The 26,509-nt window shown below is 38.5% G+C and overlaps 1 protein-coding gene across 3 annotated transcripts in view; it reads right to left on the reverse strand.

Annotated features, from left to right (window-relative positions):
* The window catches only part of samd10b (sterile alpha motif domain containing 10b), a 92,502-nt gene that overhangs the window by 41,549 nt on the left and 24,444 nt on the right, over positions 1-26,509 (reverse strand). For 2 of the 3 annotated variants that reach the window (XM_067446771.1, XM_067446773.1), the window contains exons 2-3: positions 21,589-21,747; positions 9,238-9,416 (exon numbers count right to left, since the gene is read on the reverse strand). In XM_067446771.1, the coding sequence (XP_067302872.1) occupies positions 9,238-9,416; positions 21,589-21,667 (258 nt within the window). In that variant the 5' untranslated portion in view covers positions 21,668-21,747. The remainder of the gene's footprint in view (positions 1-9,237; positions 9,417-21,588; positions 21,748-26,509) is intronic. The other variant, XM_067446772.1, reaches the window with a different exon arrangement.

The raw sequence follows: 26,509 nt of genomic DNA on the forward strand, positions 1-26,509 counted from the left end.
TGGGGCAAATGAACCAATAATCAGATAACAAGAAGGGCGGGGTTGACAGTAGACATGACAAACCCACATGTGCACACAAGACAGGACAGGCATGTGACACTTTTGCAATACGATTACACAACATTCGTCATAATACCAGGTTGTGTCTCACATGGCTGTAGGTGATATGATATAATAAGCGCATATGAATTGATAGCGTTTAGGATGTTAAAACAATATTTACTTAACTAATTTAGACCAACATGGAGGAAATGTTTGTCAGGTGTTATTTGTTATTTGCTAAGTAAAAATAGCTATTTATATAGCACAGTTTAAATAGCGGTAGATTATTTGATCGTAAAATAGCATATTAGGTGTAAAGTTAGATGCTACTTATAAATAGTGACAAACTATTTCCACCTTATTATTGCGGTACATTAAAAAGCATGCGATAATAACATTGTGTAAATTATTATATTTACAACCCCAAATCAGAAAAAGTTGGGACAGTATGGAATGTGCAAATAAAATAAAAAAGAAGTGATTTCTAAAATTACTTTGACTTGTATTTCATTGCAGACAATATGAACACAAAATATTTCATGTTTTGTCTGGTCAACTTCATGTCATTTGTAAATATGCATCCTTTCCTGTCATTCAGACCTGCAACACATTTCAAAAAAAGTTGGGACAGTAAAGCATTTACCACTTTGTAATGTTGCCATTCCTTTTCACAACACTTAAAAGACGTTTAGGGACTGAAGACACCAAGTGATGAAGTGTTTCAGGTGTAATTTTGTCCCATTCTTCCTGCAAACAAGTCTTAAGGTGGGCAACAGTACGGGGTCTTCATTGTCACATTTTGCGCTTCAAAATGGCCACACATTCTCTATTGGAGACAGGTCGGGACTGCAGGCAGGCCAGTCAAGTACCCGTACCCTCTTCCTCCGCAGCCAGGACTTTGTAATGTGTGCAGAATGTGGTTTTGCATTGTCTTGTTGAAATATGCATGGACGTCCCTGGAAAAGATATCTTCTTGAAGGCAGCATATTATGCTCCAAAATCTCTATGTACTTTTCAGCATTAATGGTGCCTTCACAGAAGTGCAAGTTACCTTTGCCAAGGGCACTGACACAACCCCATACCATGACAGACCCTGGCTTTTGGACTTGTTGCTGGTAACAGTCTGGATGATCCTTTTCTTCTTTGGTCCGGAGCACACGGAGTCCATTCCTCCCAAAAAATACTGATTCATCTGACCACAGTACACATTTCCACTGTGTAATGGTCCATCCCAGATGCCTCCGAGCCCAGAGAAGTCGACGGCGCTTCTGGACACTGTTAACATAAGGCTTCCTTTTGGCACAGAACAGTTTTAACTGGCATTTGTGGATGTAACTACGTATTGTGGTACTTGACAAAGGTTTGCCAAAGTAGTCCTGAGCCCATGTGGTGATATCGCTTATAGATGAATGACGATTCTTGATGCAGTGCCGCCTGAGGGATCGGAGATCACGGTTGTTCAGTTTAGGCTTGCGGCCTTGTCCTTTACGCACTGAAATTCCTCCAGATTCCTTGAATCTTGTAATTATGTTATGCACTGTTGAATGTGAAATATCCAAATCTCTTCCTATCTTTCTTTGAGGAACATTGTTTTAAAACATTTCAATAATTTTCTCACGTATTTGTTGGCAAACTGGCGAGCCTCGGCCCATCTTTGCTCCTAAAGGATTAGATCTTTCTTGGATGCTGCTTTTGTACCAAATCATAATTTCAATCACCTGTTGACATCACCTGTTTCAAATCACATCATTATTTAACCCTTTTACCTTATTACTAGCCCTAAATTGCTCCTGTCCCAACTTTTTTTGAAATGTGTTGCAGGTCTGAATGACAGGAAAGGATGCATATTTACAAATTACATGAAGTTGACCAGACAAAACATGAAATATTTTGTGTTCATATTGTCTGCAATGAAATACAAGTCAAAGTAAATTTAGAAATCACTACTTTCTTTTTTTATTTGCGTTTTCCAAACTGTCCCAACTTTTTCTGATTTGGGGTTGTATTAAAAGTATAAAATTGATACTGCCTTATTGTGAAAATAGAGCCAATGCCACAACACACACACCTATACCTACACCTATACACGTAAACACTTTATTTAAAAAAACAAAAGTTAGACACTTTATTTTCACTTTTTGAATACTCTATTTTTATTGAAAAGAAAGACCTTTCTGATCTGATGGGAAAAGCGAGTAGAGCAAGTTCAGCAAAAGGCCGATTTGAACTCAGGTTGCTTTGCGTCTGAACTTTCTGACATAGCCCTACATTATTCCTAATGTTGACAATAGCATCTTCCATAATTTTGTCAGGTCCAACCAGATGTCAGTGGGTGGAGTGAATGTAAATAGTCATGTGTAAGTACAAATGGAAAGTAAACATTTTATGACTCAAATTGACTCCCCATTATGAATCAATCTGATATAGTTTACACTGCATGTCTTAGATTCAAAGCTAAACATTTTAAGTGTTAACAGCAACCAACCAGTAGTTCTTTAGCTAGCGTTAGCATCAATGTTCTTTGTGTACTTTAAGTATCATTACCACAATGATTTTTTTGTTGTCTCTTCTGGTAAAGCATGATAATATGTGTTCGTTGTTTAATTTTTCACTCTTGACGTCACCAAACAGCAATATATGCTACATTCAGTAGAGTCTTGCACAAACTGAATGCACATCACCTCTTACTAATCACATGTTTTCTAACTACTGAAATAAATGAATATGTGGAATATTGATTTGAGTTGCTAAAATTGATAATGAAGACTCGAGATGTATTGCTTATAAAGAATCTATGGTGTGATACGAGAGATATTAAAATAGTACAGGTTCCAGTTACCTGAATGGTCTGATATGCAGGTCTCTAAATGCTGTGATTGCCCAATCAGGATCCGGCAGTTAGCTGTGTGATGTGATGACCGATGTAAAGCTGTGTTTCCACCGCAGGAACTTTCCCCACACTCTTAGAAGAAAAGGTTCTATATAGGTTCAATCTAAAAGGTTCTATCGGCGCTGCGTATTTGGAACCCCTAAAAGGTTCACTGCAAAAAATGCTCTTCATACTTAGTATTTTTGTCTTGTTTCTAGTCCAAACATCTAAAACTTCTTAAAACAAGAAATATTTACTAGACAAGTAAAAGTAATTGTCTTGTTTTGGGAAAAAATAACTCAAATTAAGCAAACTAATCTGCCAGTGGAGTAATTAAAATAATCTTAAAACAACATTATTTTACCCCATTGGCAAATTATTTAGCTTATTTTAAGCAAAAACTCTCTTAATTTTGAGTTATTTTTTTCCCAAAACAAGAAAATAAGGTTTACTTGTCTAGTTATTGTTTCTTAATGTAAGAATATTTAGATATTTAGACTAGAAACAAGATAAAAGTACTAAATAAGAAATAAATAAAAAAAATCTACACAGAACCCTTTTTAAGTGCTCAACTCCAAATAACCTTTTAGGCCGTGTGTCCACCAAAGCGTTTTTTTCACGCTGCTGGCTGGAGTTTTCAATTGTTTTCAATGAGAGCGCCGCGTTATTAGAACGCCTGGAGTGCAACGAGGCGCTGAGCGAGTATTTCACGCTTTTTAACTGGTCGCCGAGAGTTGAAGAATGTTCAACTTTGAGTAAAACGCAGCGCTCATCACTGTCACTCTTTACTCAGCTCAGCTGTCCAATCACAGTGGAGGAGGGGCGGGACAAATACAACACAGACCAACTGCCACATTCTGCGTGTCGTCATCAGATGACAACAAGCAATAATAACGGAACAAAATGATTTAAAACAAAAGCCAGAGCAAATACCAAATTGGACCTGCAGTTTTATATAGAATCAATAAAGGAACAAACTACCTGTGAAATTAGTAAGACTTCCGTGGATTTTCCGTATCATAAGAAGAAAGAGTCTCAACTGAAAAAAAAAAAAAAGGCTGCCTGCCAAAACGCTCTTAAGCGCTCACAGCGAGGCGTTTTCAGCAGAGCGGCTAGCGTTTTCTGCGGGCTAAAAACGCTTTGGTGGACACACGGCCTTATGCTAAAAAGGTTAATGACAAGAAAGAACCCATTTGGCGCTTGAAAAGGGTTCTATATAGAACCTTTTATGTACGTATAGCACAGATAGAACCTTTTCTTCTAAGAGTGCAGGAACAGGGACTTTGGCAACCGGGGTCTAATTGAAGTTCTGGGTAAAAATCTCCCCCTCAGAAAGTCCCTGCTCATGAGGTAGTACTTTTTTCAAAGTTCAGGAACTTCGGGGGTGGGACTTGGGCGCTGAGCATGCTGATTGGTTGACCATCATTTTTAAAGGTCTGTTGCGGTTCATGCGGTAAGAGTTGTTTGCTATTCGAATCAACAATGGCGTTTAAGACCCTGCTGTAAAGTTTTCTCTTCATTCTAGTTTCCATAACCTTGAATTTCAACAGTTAGCTGTGAGTGTGTGTGTGTGTTTGAATACATACCAGTGACCTTCCCCTTCCCGCACGCACGCACGCACGCACGCACGCACGCACGCACGCACGCACGCACGCACGCACGCACGCACGCACGCACGCACGCACGCACACACACACACACACACACACAAACATACACACACACACACACACACACACACACACACACACACACACACACACACACACACACACACACACACACACACACACACACACACACACACACACACACACACACACACACACACACACACACACACACATCCAGCAGCCCTCATGCAATACTGAGCTCATCTGAGCCAATCCTAAGACCAGGACAGAGGCATAAAATCGGTTCTATTTAAAGTGAACATCAGAGCGGCTCCATTTACACACACATCACCTCACAGTTAACCAGAAAAAAAGACGTTTAACATATAATAACCCCACGCTACTGCCAGCCACTCCGCTAAGCCTTTGTTTTAAGGTGACACATTACAAAATATATTTTTTCAATTCACTCCATTCAAATAAATTATTCACAAAATAACAGACAGAGCGTAAAAAAGCGCTAATCAAATCTGGTAGTTAAAATCCGGGTGAAAATATTTTATTATGAAATGATTATGGCCCTCAGGGTTGGTGCATACAAAGAGGGACTAATTAATTTCAAGTACGCCTCTCATTTGCGTCTGCTAATAGAAAAACCATGCACATTATGAGACACTTCAGATCAAGCTTAGCCTGATTCTTGGCTAATGGTTCTCATAATGAGAAGCTATAATATCCCGATATCAGAGGTACAGGTAGAGTTATGTGTGCAGTGAGAAATAAGGACCAGCACTGATGAATAGATCGGAGGAGAAGTTTATACACTGCAGCTGAAGACATGAAATATCGAGGAGCCAATGATGTAAACAAGTCAACCTGTGTGAAATGAGAAAAACTCTGAAATGACCTTCAGAGCTGTTGTCCTTGTAAATGTGGAAAGGAAATAGAACTGTTGGCATCCATTAACAATATGTTATATAGTTCATTTAAGGGGGGGGGGGGGGAATGCTGTTTCATGCACACTGAGCTTTTTACACTGTTAAAGACTTGGATTCCCATCCTAAACATAGACAAAGTTTCAAAAACTAATGTTGGGCGTTTGATGGAGTATTTCTGTGTCAAAAATACTCCTTCCGGTTTCTCACAAGTTTTCGGAGAGTTTTTTTAGAGTATGGGTCGACTTGACGTTAATAGAACGGAAGGTCCTTGTATGGGCCGTACGGGCTCTTCTCCCGGTAGGGTGCGCGCGCGCGTGACTAGAGCGAGAGAGGAAATGCACGCCCCATAAACACTCTCTCAAGCTGCAGATCCACTCGTCTGTAAACACTTATGTCGGTTATAGTCCGCGCCGCGCTCCACTTTAATCGACATCAAGCGACTTCAACGCTTCAGCACAGCATTCCGGAAAGGCAGCGCTGCATTTGAACCGATTTGAACGCAGAAATGACGAGAAGCTTCACAACATCGCGGATCTCCACGGTCACTGCTGTCACAGGACTTCACCAAATCATACCAAAGAAGTGTGTTTTTGACGGAGTGGTCCCAGCGATAAAGGTTCAGTCCTGCTTTGGAAGCAGGCGGTGAGTAAAACTGCTTCAAATGTCTGTGCTGTCGGCTACCGTCACATGAGTAAACATCAGTAAACGATACGATCGCGTGCTTCGTTGGTACTTCTAAGGTTTAGTCGCATACAATAGTCCATAAACCGAATCATGTCCTCATAAACTGCGAATAAAGACACACAAATGTTGAAAGGCCACTAAATACAGTACATACCACAGAGACGGACGTCCTGCTGTTGCTGTTTCTCCTGTTCAATTTATTTCAGCCTCCGAATCTGATTCTGGATCATACCTGTATTAGCTGAATTCGATCGATAGCCATGGGTTTCTCCACGCTTAAGGACGTCACCGCTTTGTGCGCGCTTGCCATTCTTTAGCTCCGCCCACACGATCCGCCTCAAGCCGCTCGTTTTTTTCCGGAAAGACTCGGTAGAGCCTATCTTTCTTTTATAAATATAATAAAGCTAAAGACTTTTCGGAGATATGAAGGATGCAATACTACTCTATAGGTGCTCAAGATTGACATGAGATTGACTGAAACTGAGTGTTTCACCCCCCCTTTAATGAAGGCTTTGGTATCTGAGCACATTGTTGAGCTCTCTTCTGAAACTCCAAAAGAAACAGGTAGGTCATGACATGAGAAATCAAATATACTATTTATATGGCAAAGCACTTTATGGCAGCAGATATAACTCACAATACAATAGACATTTTTAGCCAAGACATAATAATAAACTATAAACTGTCTACTTTTTTGTGTAAACTCACAAAGGTCATTGATTCAGAGAACAGATTATTTTGCATGCACACACTACAAACGCGTGAGCGTCTTCATTTCAAAGATTTATTTTGTTTATTTTGTTTCTACATTATAGTTTATATTTTTAACAAACGAAATTCAAAGCCAAAATAACAAAAAAAACAAAACTTTTTTTTTGTTACCACCATGCAAATTCAAACATTTCCTTCTTTTAATTTTAATGAATGCGTGGACAACACGCCTATCTTTTCATTAAAAATAACAGCTATTGCCGTGCTGGGATATACACAAACTTACCCTTTTTGGAGACTTTAGTCTGGGTTATTTTTGTTGTTCAGTCTGGGTTATTTTTGTTGTTTACCCGTGGTTACGAGTCATCCAAAAATATTTTTATTGATATTCGGGTTGCGGTCGGTCGGCCCGTTTAAAATAAAGATGCCAATTAAAACTTTGTAATTTATATAGTAGCCTACTATACACAATTTACTATCAAAATACATTTGCAAGGAGGATCCTCTGCGTTCCAGCATCAGTGCAGCCAGTGACGCACATTCAGCTCCGCAGGTCGTGTCAGAGGCGAGAAGAAACCGGCTCAACCCAGGGACGGTCGATTCAATATTATTTCTACACAGTGCGAGGAAAGCTAAAAATAAGTAGGCTAATCTTCTGTTTTAGGCCAACAACGGCACCTTATAGCCATTTTAACCCCTTTTCTTGACAAGGGACAAAATGCCCGATTGGCGATATCCCAACACGTTGAACTGAGCAATGCCATTGTACCATTTTAATAGGTGACTTTCAGAAGCATAGCTCAGTCATCTTAGGTTCACACTTGTCATGTTTGGTTGGATTAAAACGGACCCTGGTGCGGTTGCTCGGTTAGTGCGGTTCATTTGAACATATGTGAACGCTGCCATCCGAACTCTGGTGCGTAACCAATCAAGCGGACCGAGACCGCTAAAAAGACGGGTCTCGGCCCGCTTCCAAACGAACTCTGGTGCGGTTCGATTGATATATGAATGCAACACGGACCATTGACGTCAAATCAGTCAGCTGATTTGACGACGTGGAAAGATCGATCAGTGTATCCAAAATGAATAAGGTTAACGTTAGAGGGCAAACGTGGAGCAACGAGGAAGTGCCTCATCAATATTTGGTCTGATGAGCATGTTTCGAAAATGATAGAAAAAACACTCACAAAAAGCATATCTGGTTCTTCTAATCAAAGTTCCTGTGTTGCCCATTATTAGCAGGTACAGACGACAGAACGGTTCTTTTGCATAAGAGTCGCCCGTCTCTTTTCTGCACAACGGAGGAAATACTGCTGCTGTTTTGAATGTTTTGAACATTTTATGAGCTCTTCATGAGTTCTCAGCGGGTAAAAATAATGCCATATGTACACACATAAAATGATGGCGTTTAATCCAGCTCACAGCATTGTTTTGAATGTTCGGTAAGCAAGCTCCTACATCATATAAGCCGACCAATCAGGTTGCTACCATCTCCCTATGCCTTTGGTTCGGTAACTAGGTTCGCTGTTAAAAATGCCAGTGTGGACAAGGACCTGGACTATATGTTTTGTTTTTTGGTCCGGACCAAACTACAAGTGTGAACTATGACTATGACTACCCTTAATTGTTAAAAAAATGAAACAAAATGAATGAATAAATTGACCCTACGATGAGCATTTACTACTTTTAAAAAATGCCGGTCACATGGACAACTATATTTGCATATGACCACCTCCAGAGCAAAAAATCGACAAATAGTTATACATCATTGCATAATAGGCTGACATTTGCCTACACTGGATGTGACTGTCCGGTTTAAACAGCCTGTTTGCGTCTCTGTTCAGACTTCAGAAGGATCCCAGCAATGGAAACATATGGAAGATTTATTTTAAATGGCATCATGGATCGCATCGGAGGATTTTATGTTTGTGTAGAGCATTTGACTGCAGGTTGTTTTGTAAAGAAGGAAGAGGAACTTTTGTTGGCAGGTGAAACAGCAACTGCATTGGGTCTGACAGCAGCTGCATCACAAACCATGAATAAATGATTTCATAATCTGTAAATGTCGGTTTTATATGGAGAATGTTTTCAAAACACTTTCTCACATGCAATAGTGTGTGGGCGTTGATAATGTTTCCTATGCAATGATGTTAGCCGTGGCCGCTTACTAACAAGCCTTAAAGAAGCCGCCCCTTAAAAATGGATCATTTCAGACAAAGGGTCAAAATGAAGGTCGAAAATAATAGTTTTTTTTGGTGCAACATTATAAGTGAACCTCAAGGAACATTTTAAAATAATGATAAAAGATTCCATGTCATGACCCCTTTAAGATGGCAGTGAGATCTCATTAGTGACATTCTCTCCTATGGCGAGTGTGTACCTGTATTCCTTCTGTGCCGGGCTGCTGTAGCAGCTTGACAGTCCTCCTCGTCACCCTCTGCCCGCGTCCTTCATGCCAGGTAAAGTTGCCACCGGCCTTGCGTGGCAGCTGATAGTTCAGCTCCTCTGCTGAGACTGTGTGCTCCAGCGCAGCCCGACAGAAGCTGAAGCTGGACGCAGCTGTGGACGAAAGATGAAGAGAGATGTTGAACACATCACGCCAGTTTACACAGCATCATTGTCTTTGTTACAGGAAGCTTCATGAATTCATTATCATAGCTCATTATGGCATAGCAACAAAACAAGCAAATATTAATGCACTTTTCAGTGTGTGCAGTTCAACACACACAGACAGATTTAACTAGTAAATTAGTCATGTTTTCTGAGCATATGTATGATTCAGGGGTGCCTGGCAACCCAACATGCCTAATCAGCATACTTGTAATTGAAGTCCAGAAAAAGAGTAGACGATAGACAATAATTCCTCTACTAAGTGGCCATTGAGGGCCAATCTTTAACCCCAACAGATACAGGAGACGGGTATGTCATGGTCATGGACCCCTGTGTGCGTGAAAATGCAAATTAAGCACATCAGTATGTCAGTGTCTGTTTGTGATGCCACAACATAATTATCATATACAGGCTCTTCCATGCATTTAAAGTATCTGCAAAAGACAAACCTACTGTGTACAAACTACCTACTGTGTAACACTACTTTATTATAAAGCAGTAGTGTGTATTATGCAGTATGCATCAGAAAACATTTCAAACAGTTGCATGCTTCTTTGTTGTCACCAAACCTTATCAAAAAAGTTATCATCTTGAAAATAAAATTGCTTATTTTGCAATGAAGAAAAAATTCTTCAAGAAAGATTAAATAATCACACTGAAAATAGAAGGTGATGTATTCTGCTCATTTTGGAAAATTGTTCAAAAGTATCTGAGTGTTTTACTAGAAAATTCTAATTTGGTCTTTCTACTTCAAAACTTTAAATGTAATTCATTGTGTTACTTGCATGTGTAATTATTAGTCACTCTTACACCATTATTCAGATATTTCATGCATGTGGGTCAATCTAATGTCATGTAAAACATGTAAAAAGTGCATTATGGTAATGAAACTCAGGTGAAAAATTTGCTTACTTGTCAACAAAATAATGTGAAGATGCAGCGAAACTTAAAGTTGCACAAAAGTAGCAACAAATCTTGTTCCATATTGAGAAATTAAAATTATGCGGTAAAAAAACAAACATTTAATATATAATTGTGGATGAATCAGAACATGGATGGATGAATGAATCAGATCTTTAACATGCATTTACAAAACAGATGCATTTTCATGTCATGCCGACTTTATTGGGCCTAAAAGATAAGAAAGGGTTACACTTTATGTTAAGGTGTCTTTGTTACAGTGTAAGTTGCTTAATAGAATTATCATTCTATTTAAATAAAGCTTCATTCTGTCTAACTGACACTTTTTAGTTCACTTAACCTAATGTCTTAAAGGGGTGATGAATTGAGAAATCAACTTTTCCTTGAGCTTTTGATATACAGAAGCTAATGGTTATATAAGAATATCTTCTAAGGTTCAGAGCTGAAAACTTCCTTGTAAGTCAAAGAAAAGCTTTTATAGACACAAGGCTCAGCAAACGGTCCTGTGCTTTATACTGACGTCAGTGCGTGACGAAACACCGCCTCTACAGAATCTACCGCTCGTCTAATCTAGTAGCCCCGCCCACCGACTCATGGAGTCGGTCAACAACAATAAACATGCCGAGGAAGATTAGGATATTGCGCTATTCCTGGTTGTGGAAGAACACAGTCGCTGCATAAGCTTCCTTCTGATCCTAATATTAGGAATGAGTGGTTGAACTTTCTTGTGGGCTATGTGTAATATAAAAATAATAGTCCAAACAATTAAGGGGGGATGAAAAAGAAATAAATCATTGTGTTTCTTTGATAAAGACGTGTACGAGCCTCACTCTCTCCTCACTGACAGGGGAGCTGAAGCTCATTAAATATGCAAATCTTCTCCAATCCTAGCCGTGGGTGTTTACTTCCAAGTCTCCAGTGCGGCACACCCATCAAAACCCAGCGTTCAGGAGAGAGCCTCAAAACCAGTGCCGAAAATAGCCTATTACTTATTAGTTATGATGTTTTTGAATGTAAAAAACACACAAACGTCATTAATTGACCTCAGACACCAGTATAAAAAAAATACAAAAAGCCAGTTCATGACACCTTTAACTTAATTGTAAAAATCTAGTAATTTGTACAGTTATTTTTCTCTGTTTGCATTCACTAATACACTCAAGTCATCTTAAATGTTGAATTATCAACTGAATATTTTGAGAAAATGTCACATAAGCTGAATTCATAAATTGATGTTGATTTCCCTAAAGATTTAGTTTGAACTCACCATTATGGGGATCAGTGTTCCCTATATTTAATGTCAAATAATGAAAACATTTGTTACTAACACTTATGTCATAAAGACCTTGTGAAACTTTTAATTGGGTTGATATAATCCCTCTATATTTGTGACAACATCTTGTAATTGGCCATGCTTGAGTCACACACAGACTTCATTCATCAAGCAAACCACAACAATGGTAACAATTAAATTTGATTTATAGTAAATTATCATGTAGTCTCATTTCTTTTTTAGTTAATAGAACTATTGTGTAAGTGAACTATGCTAACTAAGCATTGTCAGTACAACATACTATTCCTATTTCACTTTAATTGGTAAAGGCAATCGGTTTGCAAGCTTTTTTTTAAGTAAGACTAACTAACTTTATCCAAACACTCAACTGCAAATAAAAATACTACAGATGTGCTTGTAAAGGTCATTGGTCTTTCTTTTTCTTTTTCTGACCTTCTTCTATCTCTCTCTCTCTCTCTCTCTCTCTCTCTCTCTCTCTCTCTCTCTCTCTCTCTCTCTCTCTCTCTCTCTCTCTCTCTCTCTCTCTCTCTCTCTCTCTCTCTCTCTCTCTCTCTCTCTCTCTCTCTCTCTCTCTCTCTCTCTCTCTCTCTCTCTCTCGTTGTATCTACCTCTCCCAGTTGGCTATCTTATGTAAGCTCTTTTTTTCCAGCATGCTAATGTGATTACGAGAGCACTTGATAAGTACAAAATATTTAATGAAGGGTAAAAGATGATACCAGCGCATATCAGCACGTAAGAGATTAAAAAACAAGAGTGCAAGTCAGTGAGAAAGAGGAAGCGGGAGATCAAAAGCGAGGAAAAGACTGTAAATAATACATTAATGGACATTCACAAGAACCCACAAAGGACTGAGGTAGCCCTACACAGCTTGGAAAAAGTTTTGTTTGTCTGGTTAAGCTGGTCTCAAAGCTCTTTGCATAGAGTCTCATTGCGTGAAGAGCTAGAGCCCATTGTGTTTCAAACAGTGCTGCAGTCGCCACTACCTCTGTGTTAACTGAAGTATTATAAAAGCCACTGTGGGACAATGGAAACTCTGGGAAAACCGGCAAGAAGATGCTGACAGCTTAAACAAAAGTGTTTCCACCTATTAAAACTATCCCAAAGGGCAGGTCAAGTTCACAGTGTAATCATGGGGTGATGGGAAAGAGGGATCGCGGAGCAGTTTGTCAGGGTTCAGTGATGCGTTTCCTGTGTCTACTTTTCTCACTGTTCTCTCTCTTGGGCAGACAGGAAATGAAAGTCGCAGGCTTATTACTGCCACTCAGATCTATGGGAGTCAAAAATTAGAGCTCTACACACTGAGATGGATCAGAAACACATCCCATCACTCAAAGAAAGGGGTGGTAAAAAGACTTTACAGCATCTGTCCGTCATCCATAGGGGGTTGCGGCTAAGAATGATATTTTCTCTGGATATCCGGCAGAATCTACCCATCTGCCCAAATCTATGTGTCAGCATTTCACTCAGAGAATACAAACTTCTACTGGCTACATCTGAATATGCTTATATCCTCATTATATAGTAGGCAAAAAACGGTGAAAAATCCCACTATATCGGATGAGATTATGTGTAGTTGATGGACACTTTACTATCCCATGAGGCCACAGGAGAGTGTTTCACGAGTTCACACTTACATATAATTATAGAGAGTAAATTTAAATGCGTATCTGGCATGCTGTCCGGAGGGAGGGATTCGAGCTCGAACTTGGCCCGAACCAAGAGTACCCCCCGTATGTAAGTGGTTCAGAACTAAAAAAAGAGCAAAATGTGGAGAAGGGGTGGTGGAGGGGATGCTGATAAACTGTCAACAAAATGGAGGTAATGGCTGCATATATATATATATATATATATATATATATACACACACACACACGCCTCTTTGTTGATTAGCTGAGTACTCTCCACCTGTGTCAATTATCTGATCATGCTCCTCCCAAACCTTGTTTATGTAAAAACATAATTTGATAATGACAGTGAAGACGCTACTGCCGCTGGTGGTCAGAAATACTCCATCAAACGTCCAACATTAGTTTTTGAAACTTTGTCTATGTTTAGGATGGGAATCCAAGTCTTTAACAGTGTAAAAAGCTCAGTATGCATGAAACAGCGCCCCCCCCCCCCCCCCCCTTAACTTTTCGAACATCTGGTTGCGCATTTTGTCAATGCATTACGTCAATAACAGGACAAATTATTGACGTATAGACATAACTACTTGTATAGGTTGTCTATTTAAGTTTATACATATTTGACAACATATTACTTATATAAAAACAAGTAGATTAGCTAATGGCCAAGACCGCAGACCTCTCTCTCTCTCTCTCTCTCTCTCGCTCGCCCTCTCTGTGGATAACGGTTTAAATGAACAAACTTTGAGTGCTGATCAAGAGTTTTGTGCAAGCAATTTTTTCACACCAGTGTTAGCAGTGCATTTATCCTTTATTCATGCATATTCAGTCAGTACAGTAGCCTACACTTTAGTAATGTTTCTGTTTAATGGTAAATAAAATAAGGCATGGTATGCTAACTGCATCTTACATAGCTTGCATATAACTTTATCTCGCGGCTCAACAATTTTACCTCCTACCAACCAAAATCCAAAGTACTTCCAGACATGGCTTTAGATTATGGAGTTAAAATCGCTTTTTCTGCTGCGGTCGAGTTGGGCTCTGCACTTTCTGCCATCTTCACTGCAAGACGCGTCCACTTTCAGTAGTGACAGTGCGACTCCTGTGACCTGTCCCTGAACCCTCAATCGCGCGCGCGCTCACTCGCAAAGCAGACAGCTACACCTCTACTACCGCGGCAGGTTTTTTTCCGTTTTTGATTTTTATTTGAATATTAATTTTCACCTTCGAAATTCGTTTTTTTAAAACTATTCGAATATATATTCAAATTTAGAATATTCGTTGACAGACCTAATGGCCATCCAAAGTGCTTTACATATTGCCTCACATTCCCCCATCCATACACCGACAGCAGGGTGCAGCTAGGGTTTGGTGTCTTGCTCATAGACACCTCGACACTTGGTCAGGTGGAACCGGGGATTGAACAACCAACCTTCCGGTTTGTAGACAACCTACATGAACCACTGAGCCACTGCGCCACACAGTACATCAATGTATAAATAACCTATGTTTCCTAGAATATCCAGTTCATACTGTATGTTTGCACCAAGATACGTGCAATACCAAGGTCACATTGATGAATAAGTCAGATGAGGCATTCTCTGGAAAATTCTTGACTTTGATACAATGACACTGTCTTTTTATCTTTAAGAATATAGTCTTTTAACAGCATGCCGGTGGAGACAGTCAGGTGTAATATTTGGAAGCCAGAGGATATCTGACCCTCACTCAGACTTCTCATTGGGCTTCAGAATGTGAACTTGGCCAGAATTGATCTTCAATTAAGCACTCAAGTCCTTCAGTGCGAAGACGACAAAAGGCGGTCTCAACACTACCATCAGAAGAGGGGAGGGGAAGGAGGAGGTCAAATGTGGACAAAAGTCTGAATATTTTCATTAAATATTCTGGAAGGGAGATGTACAAAGCTCTTTGAGTGCTGATGCAAGGCACTAAACCGCTTAGCTACATGTAATAGAAGACAAAGAAAGAGAAAGAGATGGAAACAGGAGCAAGGACCGTTAAGTAAATGCAAAGAAAGAGAGAGAGATCCAATGGCAAATGCTTTCAACCCTGAAGAAAGAGTCACTCTCCTGCCTGATGTGATTGATGGAATGGCTTAGATCTTCTTCTGCCACTATGGAAAAAGATTAATCATGAAAGTTTCCAATCATTTGACATTTCCTTGCTTTTTTAACAGTCATTAGCAAGCAATTACCCTGTGGTTTGGTGTGGCTTATGGGAAGGTCATACCGAGTCAAAGACGATGTAGTTTACCACACCACTTTTGGTAAAACGCATTCCTTCCTAAAGAAACTGCTATACTCCTCTTATGAGGCTCCATAACTCCTTCACCTATCAACCAAGTTGGCATCTAAGGCATGTGCACTTCCTTCATCCCTTCAAAAATGGGATTTTCTTCCTGAAGTACTGTACAGAAAACTAAAATAAATACTTGACATGAAAAACTCACATTTATAAATTATAATTACACACATTTGCATATTTGGTAACACTTTACAATAAGGTTTTATTAGTTAACTAGTTTAAAAAGATATACGGAAAAATACTTTTACAGCATTTATTAATAATATATTTATACAAATAATTGGTTGATGAATATAACAGCATTTATTTGAAATCAAAATCTTTTGTAATATTACATTACTGTACCTTTTGATCAATTTCATGCCTCCTTGCTAAATATATTTAAAAAAAAGGAAATTAAAGAACAATTTTGAACGGTATACTGTGTGAATGTACCATGGAATTGTCATCTGATACCATCAGAAAAGGCATATAGCCCAACATTCTCACAAAAAAACATTCAAAGCAAGTGTCCTCAGATGAAAACATTAGGACCTTTAACTACAATTAACATGAAAATGCTAAATAAATATAGCCACAAGCTAATTGAAAACATATTCCTGAGATTACCTTTTTAATATTTAAGTCTATTCCATATCAGCATGTTTTCCAGCTAGTGGGTGTTCAATCCATGGTTAGTATTTACCAAGGGGAAGTCCTGCGGGCACTATCTTGAACCCCTGAAATGAAGCATGAAATTATTCCATTTGACCTAGCTCTAGAGAGCAATTCAATCATGTTGAGAAAAATACCGTAAAAATATAAAGTTGTTCTCAAAGATTGTGTTGTCGGGCTTCATCCATTGAAACTAGCTTTAGTACTTAGAAGGCAGGGTAAATAGTCCCATCTCAATTTTTTTTTTTACTTCAAGATCTCCAAAGGAAACTTGTTTTGCCCCACAAAACCAAGCAGAGAAAACTTTGGGACCAACATGAGTTCAGTATATGTAAATGGAGATTCAAAAAGTCAACATAAACCTCGGAAGTTTCAGGGAACTGACATGAGGCAAAGCAGCTTTAAACTCAAAGTTTAATTGAGTATTTTAAACTCTAGGGTTATCCAAACCTTTTCTGTTCAATGAGATGCTAAGAATTCGAAATGCAACTTCACTTTATTTGAGGGTTATTCAGTTTATGGCAGTGACATGCATTACTAAAATTAATCCACACTGCAAACAGTCAGTCTGTGGGAGATCAAATTGCTCTGACAGCCAGCAATTCAACCTGAAATGGAGGAAGATTGACAGGGAAGAAGCATCAGGAATAACAGGAGATCTCCCGCTGAAAAGACAAGTCTGAGACGGCCTCCATCAACACAAAGAAACATCATTAAACAAGGAAAGCAAACAACAGAGGAAAGGATTATTCACTATGGCATTGATTTACTGACCAAAAACATCACTCCTACGGATCTTGGTTAATAGCAAGGAAAAGAAATCTTCCATGCTGAGAAAGACAGATATTTATTCAGCTTGTTGTTGCGGTGTAGATATCAGTGTAAGGGGCTGTAGGGGCCGTTGCGTCAAAGACGTGGTGCAAAAATAGTAGCTCCTATTTTTGACATCAAAAGAGAAAATAATGGCACTGGCTATGACATTTGACCTTGATAAAAACTGCGTTGCTTATCAGAGAATGACAGGACAGAGATCGGTTTGGGTTCACCCATAGACTGTAAAAAAATATGGACGTAGTGTCCGTGACGTCACCCATAAGATTCCGATAAGCGTAATTTCTCCCGGATTAAATAAAATGGACAAAAAGGCGGGATGTGGGCAGAGCTTAGGTGACTATAGACGGCGGATAAACGGCTATCCACCTGCCACTCAAAGTAACCACGCCCTTAATTATGCAGAACTTTAAGGCTTTATATAATGTAAACAAATGAGTTATAAAAAAATTCATCCCCCTCACAGTTGTCCAAAATTAGCCATATAGACCAAAACCACAAATTGTACCAGGCTGTAAACATTTTTTTTTCTGAGGTTGCTGCTTGGGTTCAACCCATCCACTGACACCGTAAAACAAAACAGTTGCCATGCCAATTTGCTATGGTAAACAAAAGCTCACAACCTTTGCCCCGCCTCTGAGGTCTTCTGATTGGTCCATTGTTTTGGATCTGACATCGCTGAGTGGCGCTGCATTTAAAACTTGAAATTATTTTAACTTGACACGCTGTCTTAAAAAAAACGCTGCACTCATGTGCGAGAGAGCTGTTTCAGATGAACTCGACACGGTGTGCAATGGCAGCGTTTGAGTGAACTACACTGCGTGGAAAGTAGTTGATTTTGGTGATTTACTTCGCAACAGAGATATATACACAACTTCAACCATTCAAAAAGGGTTTTTCCTCTTTTGTTTTTCACTGACTATGATTAATTTAGAAATACAACTAATTAGAAAGAGTTTTACCATGCTGAGAATACTGCACACTAAGCACATTGCACTAAACTCTATCAGAAAATTAGTTGGAACTACCATTTTATGTGTCAAAAATTTTGGTAAATGGTGTATTGCAGCGCTGCCATTTCTCCCTATTTGTAAGTCAAATTTGTTAAAAGTATTTGCTGTTTGATATAAGGTGATGCAAGTAGGGGTGTGACGATTAGTATATAACCGCTAGACCGACGGTTATAGTTAAACACCGTCATTAGAACTCTATAACCGCCAAAACCTTATTATTAAAATATTTTTTACAAACATAAAAAAAAAAAAAAAAAAGATGCACTCCGGGGGGAAATTGTATCAGCTGACGAGGGAAATGGAGACGGAGTTAGTGGTGCTTCGGAGGCTGCTACTGCTGGAGATGATTCGGGAGGAGTCTGAGAAATCTTGGAGACCATCATCTCCTTAGGAGGTCTGAAATCTCTGCCCCTTTACCAATCAGAGCGCGCGCTGACACGGAGTTAACCCGCTATCTCCAAGAACAACCAATTGACTCTACGGCTAATCCACTATCATGGTGGAGAGACAATGAAACGCGCTATCCGCTCATAGCAAAATTGGCACGTAAATACACCAACATGCTTCACCATGTACACGACCTGACCGGATTACTTTTGAGTGTGCGTCCTTATATGACGTACACAGCGCGCGCCGCGCTCACATGCACCAAGCTATAATGTTGACAAGAGAGGGATAAACTTTTTATTTCGTAAGAAGTTATGAAGATAATGTTGGCATAATGACACTGTCCCCTAAACCTACACATGTAAGCAATCAATTACTTCAACTGTGCCTGACATTAGAATTAATTTTTTTCTGAGATGATTATTACACTTTACAACAAATAAATAGCTTTTATAAAACCGTACACTGTAAAAAATTATTTCGAAAAAAAGTTACCTGGTTGCCTTAAAATTTTGAGTTCATTGAAATTAAAATTTTGAGTTAATACAATTAACATTTTTTGAGATTCGACAACCTTTATTAAAAGATTATTAAAATATTTTGTAAGCATATTGCGTAATAATGTGTGTGTTATTTCTGATGACACAGTGAAACATGCCAAATTGTGCTATTTTCATGATTTATCACATTTTTATGTGGTTCAGATACAAAAATATTTTGAGTTTCTATTTATTAAACTAATTTCCTTCATTGTATCAACTCAAAGTTTTATTTTCAATAAACTCAAAATTTTAAGGCAACCAGGTTACTTACTTTTTAAAGTTAAACCAACAAAAACCACCACAAATTTTTTACAGTGTATAAGTCCTGGTGGCCGTTTAGAGTTGCTATGGCATCCGTAAACAAATTCCAGCTGCTGGAGAGGACGGCTTTGACATCTGATGCGGTAGACAAACTGAAAGATGTGATGATTGCATAGTGGCACTTCATATCGATTAAGTTGATAACCTGCTGTTTCAAACATTAAGTTAACTATTTATTTTTCCATCCAGGTCCTGTTTATGACTGTCAGACTGTTAATGCATTTTTTATTCAAACTAAGTTGTCCTATAACAGATGAACATTACCTCCCCACGACCACGGTTATGTTACGAACCATCACATTTGACTCACATCATAACCGTCATCACCAACTCTGAAACCGGCACACCCCTAGATGTAGGGTACTAAATATGATACTGCATATGTAAAGTACAAGGCTTTCATTCAAAGACACTTAGCTGTACTTAGCTGCCATGTGTGTCGGACTTAAGAGCAGAAAAGTGGCATAGCAGGGCTAAGGTGGCCAACTGTTTCTTGCCCTAATATGATGTGCATGAATTATTCATGCACACTGACTGCCTCGTCATGCCACACACAAACCAAACCTTGTAAAGAGAGCTAATTTCCCTAGCCCCTGAGGTTGTGATGTAGTAAATAATCTCCATAAAAGAAATGAGGACCTAATTGTGAATGCAAAAACAAATGAACATCTGCAGAGTTTGGTGGGAAACTTTGACCTTGTAGGTTATAGACTTTATTAGCATATTCAGCATCTTCTGCATAATCAGAATATTCAAATACAAGATATCAAATATTCAATTATAAAATCCAGCAGTACAGTATACTGGAATATTACATAATCTCCTGACCCTTTCATTTGTGAACTTGCTGTCTCCGTGAGCTATTGAACCCAATCGTACACATAACAACAATAGAGGAGATCTGAGTATCCTAAAGGTGTGGTCACATTTACTGTGTTTCAGTGAATTTCCTCAGGTGAAATCTAGTCATTTCTGTAGCACTACTCTAGTTTTTGACTACACTATTGGCAATAGACCGCGTTTGCAAAACTTCACTGATATTTCGCTAATGTGGCCACATGTTAAAACTGTAATATCATAGTTTGCAGGATCTCAAGTGGTCTTGCTTCCATTCCCGTATTTTACATTAGCCATCAAGTGATGACCTAACACAGTCCCGTAACTGTGCAAAATGTTAATATTAACATAAACTGCACCTTTTCAAAACTATGCAAAATAATAGACACATAGTCTGAATAAGAAGACAAATATTGTATTCATATAATGGCTTCTATTTTAATGAACTGAGCGAACTGAGCGAAATATTTAAAAATGTTTGTGTGCTGCTGCACGTCCCTGTGTGTGTAGTAAGCACAATAGAGTGTACACACGTTGTGGACCAACATATAGGCGCATATTACTAACACGCTCTATAAAAAACAAACAAAAGTAAATATTGTGCCATTGACATTGACATGCTTCAAAATAGCAACACGCCAACAATGGGCCTGAACAGACCTGGTTTTCAGACCAGCGGGTGAACAGATGGGCGCGAGTGCATTTGCTATTTAAACAACGTGACGCTGGACATGAAAATGAGAACTGAAAACTAGCACAAAAAAACCCCACTTACATCATGCCTGGTGCCATATTGTGCCGGGTGTATGAAAGGGCCAATATATTACTAAGACACATTTGCGCCAACATATCAGTGTTTGGTTGGATGCACAATCTTTGACAAGAACGATAAATAATATGGTAATCCTTTTCTTCTTTTAAAAATTAGTCTATGCATGATTTCATTGTTATATTTTCTCATTTTCATTTAGCATTGTGTTTCCCAGCTGCCAGTGAGCTTTTCAGGACTACCAAAGCCAGACATTTCAACTCGGATTCTCATCCCATCAAATTCATTCAAGACCCAGTTGTGTGAGCTATACTATCCACATTCGCTTTATAACTCTCTTTTCACATTTACATCTATTTTTATTTCTCCCTAAAGGAGTTTTAACAGAAAAGTCTGATACGAATTTGACACACATGAAGCATATTATGAAACATAACTGACAGCTAAATTAGGTCTCTTGAGCACTGAAAGCAAAAACACCTTCCTCTGGGACAAACATTAACAGAATTCATCATTGTAAACCATCCAACCAATAGTAATAAGAAAAACTACCCACGTACTGCACAATAAAAAAAGACGACAATAATGAAAAATAAGTGTACCTTCGATGAAACTCTGTATGGCAGCTCTGTATGCCGGAGCAGTGCCGGGCTGAACCACCATTACCCTCTGCCTCCTCATGGGCCTGCCCTGCCGGCTGCAGCCAGCCTACCTTCACCCCAATTCAGCCGCGGGAGTCAACCGGCCCGGCCTGGCCACTGCTGGGACCAGAAAGGTCAAGAAAAGCCACCGTCAAGAGCACAGAACTTGTTACTGTGCATTTCTAAATGGTTGAAATAGAAGATAGCAGTACAGTGATATAACGTCCTGTCGCATATAAACAAGCATACAAGCACATCAGACACTCCTACCAGATCAATGAAGCTAACCTCTGCTCAATGTACCCGACACTGGACGCATTCGATAGTGTATCGACTGCACTGACTTAGGAAACGTGTGTCTGTGGATGACAATGTCAACTACAATATGACAGTGACAATTATAAACAGTGTGTTTTTAGATTTAAATGGATAAAACATTTATAGTTAACATATTAACATATGTAATTAATTAGATGTGTTTAATTCTGTTATTTTTAGGGGTGTAACAGTAAAAAAAAAAAGTTCTGTTCTCCACCCACGGATTGGCACGCGCTTGTATCACAATTTAAATCTGAAGACGCAGATCCATCTTTTCATACTGAGGACGATTGAGGGACCCAAACACAACTATTAAAAAAGGGGTAACACTTTATTTTAAGGTTCAGTTATTAACTATTAACTAGTTGCTTATTATCATGCATATTACTAGGATATTGGCTGTTTATTAGTACTTATAAAGCACATATTAATGCCTTATTCTACATGACCTTATTCTACATCCCTTAATCCTACCCAACACCTAAACTTAAATGCTACAAAAACTACCTTACTAACTATTAATAAGCAGTAAATTAGGAGTTTATTGAGGAGAAAGTTGTAGTTAATAGTGAATATGTGTTCCCCATACTAAAGTGCTACCAAAAAAGGTTCAAACAATTACTGACACTCCAGAAGAAAACACGACGCATTAAGAGCCAGGGGTGAAACCTGTTGGTGAAAACATGATTGATATTTGTATAAATATCAATTTTATTCATTTAGTACTGACTGCCCTTCACTGTAAACCCTAATGTTATCTTTACTTAAACAATTCATGTAATCTTGACTAAATATTACCAGTTTAGTCCAAAAACTCAAAATATAAGTTAGTATAACTTATTAATCTACAAAATACATAAACTTAAGATTTCAAGTTGAATGAACTCAAAATCATAATTAATTAAAAAAAGCTCACCCTGGTCTTGCTTTGATGTGATTGGCCATGCAATGAGTTCTGTCTGGCAACAAGAACAAATTCACCGATTGGAGGACATTTACAAAAGGCGGTCCTTTTCTGTTGCTGGTTCAAATTAAGATGGAGACATTTTCATTGTGTTCATCTTAAAATTGGTAAGTAAAATATAATAAGCCTATGTTATAATAATGTGACCTAAGTTATCTAACTAACCAGACTGACTTTATTTCTTTTTTAATGGAAATAATAGTTTTGTCTGAAGTCACCATGATGGAGATCAGTGTGTGCTTTAGTTGGGCTCTTGACCCTTGACTATGTAATATTAGAGTTTCTCTGGCTGCTTTGTGTTTTTGTGTCACATTTGTTGTGGAACACAAAGTCAAGAGAAAATATCAAGTGATGTTATTTGGGCGGCAGTGGCTCAGTGGTTCATGTAGGTTGTCTACAAACCGAAAGGTTGGTGGTTCGATCCCCGGTTCCACCTGACCAAGTGTCGAGGTGTCCATGAGCAAGACACCTAACCCCAGTTGCTCCCGACGAGCTGGATGGCGCCCTCCATGGCTTACATCGCCGTCAGTGTATGAATGGGTGAACGCGAGGCAAAATGTAAAGCGCTTTGGATGGCCATAGGGTCTGTTAAAAGAGCTATATAAATGCAGTCCATTTATTCATTGATGATGATTACATCATCCCTGATCTCATGCAGAGTCTAATGCTCAGGTTGTCAAATCAGTTTTGTAACATTAGTTAGACATGCACCGAGAATTGCATCAACATCAAGAATTTGCGTATGATCGTGACAATCAAAAAATAAATAAAATAAAAAATCTGATAAACAGATCAACTCTGAACATAAAAAGCTACAAAAACATCAGAACAAAAGAGTAAAAGTAAAAGCAAATAGTAAGAATCAAAGAAAATGTGTCACAATTCAGGTGTATAATTTATCATTTATTGCAATGCATGCTGAAGTTTTGATTGGGGTTTACCCAGCATGATGTACTGAACTTAAGTTTGGTAAACTTAACAGTTTAAGTACAGTGAACGTGAGCACCAAGTTAAGTGAACTTAAATATACAAGTTTTGGGAGACTCCATTAATCAATTCAATTGAGGGAACGAGTTTACTCAAATCAATTGAGTTCAAACAACTTATTAGGGTTTTCAGTGTTCAGAAGCAACAGAAGATACTTATGTTTCCTGGAAGACGAATAAAGGACAAATAAAGTGATCTTCAAATTCAACGTGTTTCCTTTTGGAACATCCATGTATGTATGTAAAGCCTTTAAAATAGTATTTGGATGCCATTTCTACCACAGCTTCACTTTCTTATTTTAATTTAAAGGGCACCTATTATGCCCCTTTTTACACAATGTAATATAATGTTGTGTTCCTGACAACCCGTAACCCGTGTTTTTACAACTTTATACCGTGAAAGAGCACTGGAACGGCAGTCGAACCCGTGACTTGCCACCCGTGAACTTGCACTAGATCGATGTACTCCCAGTTATGCGCTCTCTCACATAGCCTGTGAAACAACAATTGTGTCTTTTACAACAATAAAAGACAGATTTGCATCAAAAATACACCCTACACTGCCAATGACAAGCTATAGACAGGCTGGCTCCGAGGCCCAGTCATTTACGCCATCATCACCCGGGTGTTGATAGTGTGCAAGCGCAGGTGAGACCTGAACAGCACATGCCCCTATCTGCACTGCTACTAAAACGGTGACCCTAAAACCATGATAAAAACTAAACCGTAAGTCATTTGACTTTATATCCCTAGTTATGTCTCTTTCACAATAAACATATTTATTTAATGTAACTGCGTGATTTCTAAAGCTAATGGACATTCAGAGCTGACTGGGAATGATCAAATCCATGTTCACTTCACACACACAAACATACAGAAGAGTTTCTCTAGAATTGTCTAAATTCAGTCACATTATAACTGAAATCAAGTCTGTTAGACTATGATCAGTCAGACTATGATCAGTCAGACAGATGAGGCTCAAATATTCTCAGATTCTAGGAAAACGGAGAGAAAATTGACACCAAATAAATCAAATAAGAATAAAAATCTCTAAAAGCCTTTTCTCATTGCAGTGTTGGCATAGTAACAGCATTTTTCATTTGTATGCCACAGTGGAGGACTGTAAAAGAATATTTATGATGTTATTAATGTTCTTTAAGATTTATCTTTTATGTATGTGTGAGAAAAGTGAATTTCCTGTGCAGTTTAGTTTGATGATGGATAAATGAAGGAAAATGAAAGAATAAATGAATGAAAAAGGAAAAAAAGGAAGGAATTAACAAAAGAAACAAAAGAATAAACAGAAGGAAAGGAGGAAAAAATAAATGGGCAAAAGAAAGAATGGGAAGGAGAAGTAAACAGGGAGCAGAAGGGTGGAAGTAAGGAAGGAATGAACAAATGAAGGAAGGCAGGAAGGAACAGAAGGGAGATAGAAAGGCTGGATTAATAAACTATATAACCAATGATGAAACAAAAAAATGAATAAATAAAATAATCGAACAAAAGGAGGGAAGGAAAGGAAAAAATAAAGGAAAAGGAAATAAAAGAATGGGAAGAAAAAAAAGTATGAATAGAACATAAAAGAAAAAGAATGAAGACACAAATGAAATATAGGAAAGAAAGAATGCATTTAAGAAAAGAGAAAGATAGATGGATGGAATGAACAAAATGAACGAAGGAAGGTACAAACAAATTAAGGAAGGAAAGAAAGAACAAATGGAAGAATGGAGAACAATGGAACAGAAGGAAGAAAGGCAGGAATAAAGAAATAAAGGAAAGGAAGGAATGTAAAATTGAAAGGGAAGAAAGAAGAATGGAAAGAAAAAATTAAGAAAATAAGGAAGTGAAACAAACAAACACACAAATGAATGAAGGAGAGATGGAAAGAACTGAATATCTCAAGGAAGGCATGAGAAAACAGAAGGAAGAAAGGGAGGAATGAACAAATGAGGATGTCTATGAGTCAATGGAGGATGGAAGGATGGAATAAATTTAAGAAGTGAGGAAGGAACACAAGAAAGAATTAATATAACTAATGAAAACTAAAAAGTAATAAATATAACTAATGAAAATAAAAATAAAAGGAAAGAAAGATGGATGGATGAAAATTAAATTAAGAAAGGAAGGAAGGAAGAAACAGTAGGAAGAAAGGAAAGATGACACGAGAGAGAGAGAAAGAGAGAGAGAGAGAGAGAGAGAGAGAGAGAGAGAGAGAGAGAGAGAGAGAGAGAGAGAGAGAGAGAAAATAATAAAGGACAAACAGAACTTAAGACAGGGAGTGAAAGTAATGAACAACAGAGTACAGCCAAACACACACACTCTCATACAAACAGTGGGGCATCTCAGCTGGCTGTATCTGTGTGTGTGTGTGTGTGTGTGTGTGTGTGTGTGTGTGTGTGTGTGTGTGTGTGTGTGTGTGTGTGTGTGTGTGTGTGTGTGTGTGTGTGTGTGTGTGTGTGTGTGTGTGTGTGTGTGTGTGTGTGTGTGTGTGGTGGACTACAATCTGCTTATTGATCAAACTTCTAGCTGCAAACAGGCCACCTCAGTTCAGATCCTCACAGGAGGTGCTGCACAAATCAGTGTCAGTTTAAGTCTCTGTTTAAGTCTCTCTCTC

This window comes from Pseudorasbora parva, chromosome 6 (assembly GCF_024679245.1).
Source record: "Pseudorasbora parva isolate DD20220531a chromosome 6, ASM2467924v1, whole genome shotgun sequence".
NCBI classification, from domain to species: Eukaryota; Metazoa; Chordata; class Actinopteri; order Cypriniformes; family Gobionidae; genus Pseudorasbora; species Pseudorasbora parva.